Source organism: Budorcas taxicolor, chromosome 15 (assembly GCF_023091745.1).
Source record: "Budorcas taxicolor isolate Tak-1 chromosome 15, Takin1.1, whole genome shotgun sequence".
In the NCBI taxonomy this organism is placed as follows: Eukaryota; Metazoa; Chordata; class Mammalia; order Artiodactyla; family Bovidae; genus Budorcas; species Budorcas taxicolor.
The window spans coordinates 78,610,005-78,615,190 of record NC_068924.1 but is presented as its reverse complement, the minus strand read 5'-3'; the positions used below and the strand labels follow the sequence as shown (position 1 = coordinate 78,615,190).

Here is a 5,186-nt window from a genome sequence, read left to right as displayed (position 1 = left end):
ATGAAAGGCTGCCTGCTCCTGCCCCTTCTCCTGCTGGGGACAGTTTCTGCTCTCTATCTGGGTGAGTGCTCCCCTTCCCTTCTCAAACATCTTCCTCTCTTCTTTCCTGCATCGTTTTTCACTCTTGCAGGTCCAGGGCCATAGGCCCCTCTGCAGTTGCCCCAGCCCCTCTCTTGTTAGATTTCTCCTGGACCCAGAGCTGTGACCTGAACTTTCCCCCAGGGCTCCTTTGCAGGGAAAAACACCCACCTGTGAAGAGGAGGGTTTCTCACATCTCTCACTCCCAAATTACCCGCACGTGGTGTCAGCTGGCATCAGGTTCTCATGCGATTGTGTGTGTGATGCAAGAATTCTGGCTCATCCAACCCCCAAGGGATCCTTCCCGTCTTTGGTTCCAGATGGGGTCCCTAGGAAGAGTGAGTGGAGCCATCAGAGCTGTCCGTGGTCCTGGAGGAGTGTGATACCTGGTCTGATGGCGGGTTATTTCTTTTTTCCAGAGAAGGATGCCCCCCATCTGGGTGATCCAGAGACACAGGCAGACCTGAGCCAGGATCTGGAAGGCTCAGGGGGGCAGGAAGGAGAGCTGGCCCTGAGTGGTGAGGTGCTTGATTCAGGGGTAGAGCAGGCCGAGGACGCCCATGACGATGAGGGGGACTCAGACCCAGATGACTTAGATGAGGACGTGCAGTGCCCCAAGGAAGAGGAGACAGTGCAACTTCCAGGCAGTCCTGAGTGCAAGAGCTGCCGCTACAGGATGGTGTGGACCCTGAAGACGTTTACGGAAGCTCGGGTATATGGCATCGAGGCTGCTATGGGGGACCAGGGATGGAGAGACAGGATTGGATTCAATGTTCAGTTTCTTATTATTTAGAGTAGTGGTTCTCTTAGCCTAATACGCTTCAGAAAAGAAAGTGAAAGAAAGAAAGTGAAGTTGCTCAGTCGTATCTGATTCTTTGCGACCCCATGGACTGTAGCCAACCAGGGTCCTCTGTGCATGGAATTTTCCAGGCAAGAGCACTGGGTGGGTTGCCATTTCCTTCTGCAAGGGATCTTCCCAACCCAGTGATGAAACCCAGGTCTCCCGTGTTGCAGGCGGATTTTATTACCAGCTGAGCCACCAGGGAATCTAAAATAAAGGCACAGAGATGGGATTCAGGGGAAGCAGCAGATACCAGATTTCTGATTTGCAAAGGGATGTGGGGTCTGTCCTGGAGACTCAGGAACTTAACGTGAAAACAGTGAGTTTCTCTCCTGCCCGTTCTCTCTGCAGAGAGTCTGCAGGAAGTGCTACCGAGGCAACCTCGCCTCCATCCACAGCTTGAGTGTCAACTATCACATCCATCGCTTGTCCGTAACGACCAACCAGGCACAGGTCTGGATCGGAGGTCAGGTCAGTGAGGGGCCAATGTCCAGGGAGAGGAAGCTCATTCTTTCTGTCCTTTTAAAAAGGTTGGTTTAACACTGGGAAGTCAATCCCTGTCCTTTAAAAGCCTTTTTCCTGCATTCATATTTAGCTGCACCCGGGCTTTCTCTAGTTGTGGCTGGGGCACTCTCTGGCTGTGGGGCATGACTTTATTATTGAGGTGGCTTTGCTTGCTGGGGCGCACAGAATCGAGACTCCCTGCTCAGCAGTTGCAGCACAAGTCGGTGCTCTGTGGCACGCAGGGCCTTCCAGGACCAGGGACGAACCCACGGCGCCAGCAAGGGCGGGCAGCTTCTTCACCACTGGGCCACCAGGGAAGGCGCTTCTGAGAGCCTCAAGGCACCACCTGACCCATCGAGCCTCATCCTGGCCTGGAAGCTGGCTTGTGCTGACTTAGGAGATGTGATGACTGAGCGCTTCTCTTCCTCACCTGTGTTCAGGGGCTTCTCGCTTGCAGCCTTAAATCTGCCATGGTGGATGCACTTACACCAGAGAAATGGACAATTATTATAAATCAGGATTCTTTCTTTCCTCTGCCTCACACTTTCCACCAAAGCTGGCTGTGAAATGTTAATTAGCACATCACTGGAGTCAGGAGACGAGAGTTCATACCCAGCTTGGTCCCTTAGTGGCTGAATGCCTGCCTCCGTATTTCAGTGTCCTCATCTCTGGGGGGGGTCCTTCTCTCAGAGTGACCCGGGGGCTGTGCCTGAATAAGCGCCGCCACATTTGCTGCTCACGTGTGGTCCCGGGACCAGAGTCTCAACATCACCTGGTAGTTGGAGAGATACAGGACCCTGGGCCGCACCCCAGACCTCCCGAATCAGGATCCGCATTTCCACCAGATCGCTAGGAGACTGTCTGCCCAGTGAAGTCTGAGAAGCCTGCTGTGCATGAGAGCTGGAAGCGATGTTTGCTCTTCCATGTCACTGCCTGAAAACGCTCAGGCGTGGGTCTGTACGAGGGGATCCTAGCCAGGTGACACAGTGAGAGGAGATTATAGACACAGTGTCCAGAAGGGATGCTGAGGGGACTTTCAGGAGCCCCAGCACCTGTCTTCCTGGACCTCCGCCCTCTCACCAAGCCTCTCTCTTCTCTAGTTATGGTGCAGAAGATTTATCTGGACTGATGGGAGTTCTTGGAATTTTACCTACTGGGCTGCAGGACAACCTACGTTTGGGAGAGGCTGCTGTGTAGCCCTGTGCACCAGAGGTGAGGGGGCCAGGCACCCGGACAAGGGTGGGTGGACTCGCACACACACCCCTTTGAGCTGCACAGACACACCTCCCGTCACACCCTCCCCCACTAGAGAACCCCACCCTGTGTGTGAGCAGGGCTGAGGGGCAGGGATCCTCAGAGCCACAGAGAGGGGTCCTGGATGGGGCTGGGGGCTCTGCGTCCTCCAGACTCAGCGAGGCTCCTTCCCTTCCTCTGACGGGACGGTGACAAGGAGCGAGTGTGGGACAGACCGGAGGGACACTCGGGAATGGGAGGTGTGGCCGTGGGACACGGGAAAAATGTGGGAAGTAGGGCCAGCTGACAGATGATTCCCCAGCTCCCAACAGCGCGGCTGCCTGACGTGTGGGAGTTTAGAAGAGGGGCAAAGACCACACAGGCTACAGTCAGGTGGCTGAGGTCCACATCTGGCTCCATTCACTACTTGTCTGCTGAGATCAGGGCAGGTTACCAATCCCACAAAGCCTCAGTTTTACCATCTGTGAAATGGGAGTGCTGACAGCCCTGACCTCTTGGTGTCACTGTGAGGATGAAAGGACAGTCCATGGGAAGCCCTCAGCACACTGCCTCTGCAAGGGAGGAGATCAGTGATCGTGGCTAGCTGGGACATGGGGAGACACACGGCCCTCAGGCAGGCAGGCAAAGGTCAGCTGAGAGGTGCCTGCCCGGGCACTGGGGGACACAGGCCACGCTCAGGTGAACTGACATCACTGTGCTCTCTGCCTGCAGGGGGTCACTGGCGACGAGCTCCGTGCAAAAGGCGTCTGCCCTTCATCTGCTCCTACTAAGCCGGAGGTGGGAGACCCTGCCCCCCTGCCTTGCCTGCCGGGTCCCAGCCTCGGCCCCCTTGCCCCTCAGCCTCTCTGGGTCATAAAACCACGTTCTCACAGCATCTCCTGACTGTTGTCTCCTTGCTGCGCGCTGTGGAGGAGTCCCTTAGGTTGGAGAATCCTGGAAGCCTCGTTCTGGCTTTGCGGGCAGGGCGGGGGGACTTTGAGAAGCAACAGCTGGAGAGGGCCTCCTGCTGGCGGGGCGGGAGCGGGTGGCACCGGGGGGTTTCACTGCAGTGGCCCCTGGGGGCAGCGGGGACCGGGCGGGGGTCCTGCTCCTGAAGTCCCCCCCAGGGTCTGGAGGAGGATGCCTCTGTTGAGGAGCCCTCTTCATTTGGATTCAATAACGCCTGCACTTTAGGGGCAGAGTGGCGGCTTTCCAAAATGCAGGGGTGTGTCAGATTGGAGAATTTGGAGGAGCCATGAGGTCCTGCCTGGGGCCCTCACATGATGGGCGAGGAGAAAGTGTCTCTCAGGGCACCTGGCTCTTCCAGCCCTGCGCTGTTTTCACCTCAGAGGCTGGCCCCTGTTTTCCATTCTCCCACCCGCCTGCTGCTGTTCATGCGCTCAGTCGTGTCCAACTCTTTGTGACCCCATGGACAGCAGCACGCCAGACTTTCTGTCCTTTACCAACTCCCGGAGTCCACCCAAACCCATGTCCATTGAGTCAGTGATGCCATCCAACCATCTCATCCTCTGTCGTCCCCTTCTCTTCCCACCTTCCATCTTTCCCAGCATCAGGGTCTTTTCAAATGAGTCAGCTCTTCACAAAGTACTGGAGTTTCAGCTTCAGCATCAGTCCTTCCAATCAATATTCAGGACTGATCTCCTTTAGAATGGACTCGTTGGATGTGTTTTCAGTCCAATGGACTCTCAAGAGTCTTCTTCAACACCACAGTCAAAAGCATCAATTCTTCAGCACTCAGCTTGCTTTATAGTCCAACTCTCACATTTGTACATGGCTACAGGGAAAACCATAGCTTTGAGTATACCGATCTTTGTCAGCAAAATGACAAATTGGTTTTTATTATGCTGTCTAGGTTGGCCATAGCTTTTCTTCCAAGGAATAAGCATGTTTTAATTTTGAGGCGGCAGTCACCGTCTGCAGTGATTTTCCAAGAAAAGAAAATCTGTCACTGTTTCCACTTCTCCCCTTCTATTTTGCAGAAAGTGATGGGACTGGATGCCATGATCTTAGTTTTCTGAATGTTGAGCTTTAAGCCAACTTTTCTCTCTCTCCTCTTTCACTTTTATCAAGAGGCTCTTTAGTTCTTCTTCAATTTCTGCCATAAGGGTGGTGTCATCTGCACATCTGAGGTTACTGATATTTTTCCCGGCAATCTTGATTCCAGCTTGTGATTCATCCAGCCTGGTATTTCTCACGATGTACTCTGCATATAAGTTAAATTAGCAGGTGACAATATATAGCCTTGACATAAGGCTTTTCCTATTTTGAACCAATCCATTGTTCCATGTCCAGTTCTAACTGTTGCTTCCTGATCTGCATACAGATTTCTTAGGAGGCAGGTCAGGTGGTCCGGTATTCCCATCTCTTTAAGAATTTCTCAGTTTATTGTGACTCATGCAGTCAAAGGCTTTAGCAATAAAGCAGATGTTTTCCTGAAATTCCCTTGCTTTCTGTATGATCCAAGGATGCTGGCAATTTGATCTCTGGTTCCTCTGCCTTTTCTGAGTCC

The 5,186-nt window shown here is 53.6% G+C and overlaps 1 protein-coding gene across 1 annotated transcript; it reads left to right on the top strand.

The window, feature by feature from the left end:
• Window positions 1-3,447, top strand: LOC128060835 (proteoglycan 3-like). The gene is made up of 5 exons (XM_052653202.1): window positions 1-61; window positions 498-790; window positions 1,271-1,390; window positions 2,524-2,635; window positions 3,389-3,447. Exons 1-5 carry the CDS (start codon window positions 1-3, stop codon window positions 3,445-3,447), a joined length of 645 nt encoding a protein of 214 aa, XP_052509162.1.
• The last annotated feature ends 1,739 nt before the right edge of the window (window positions 3,448-5,186 follow it).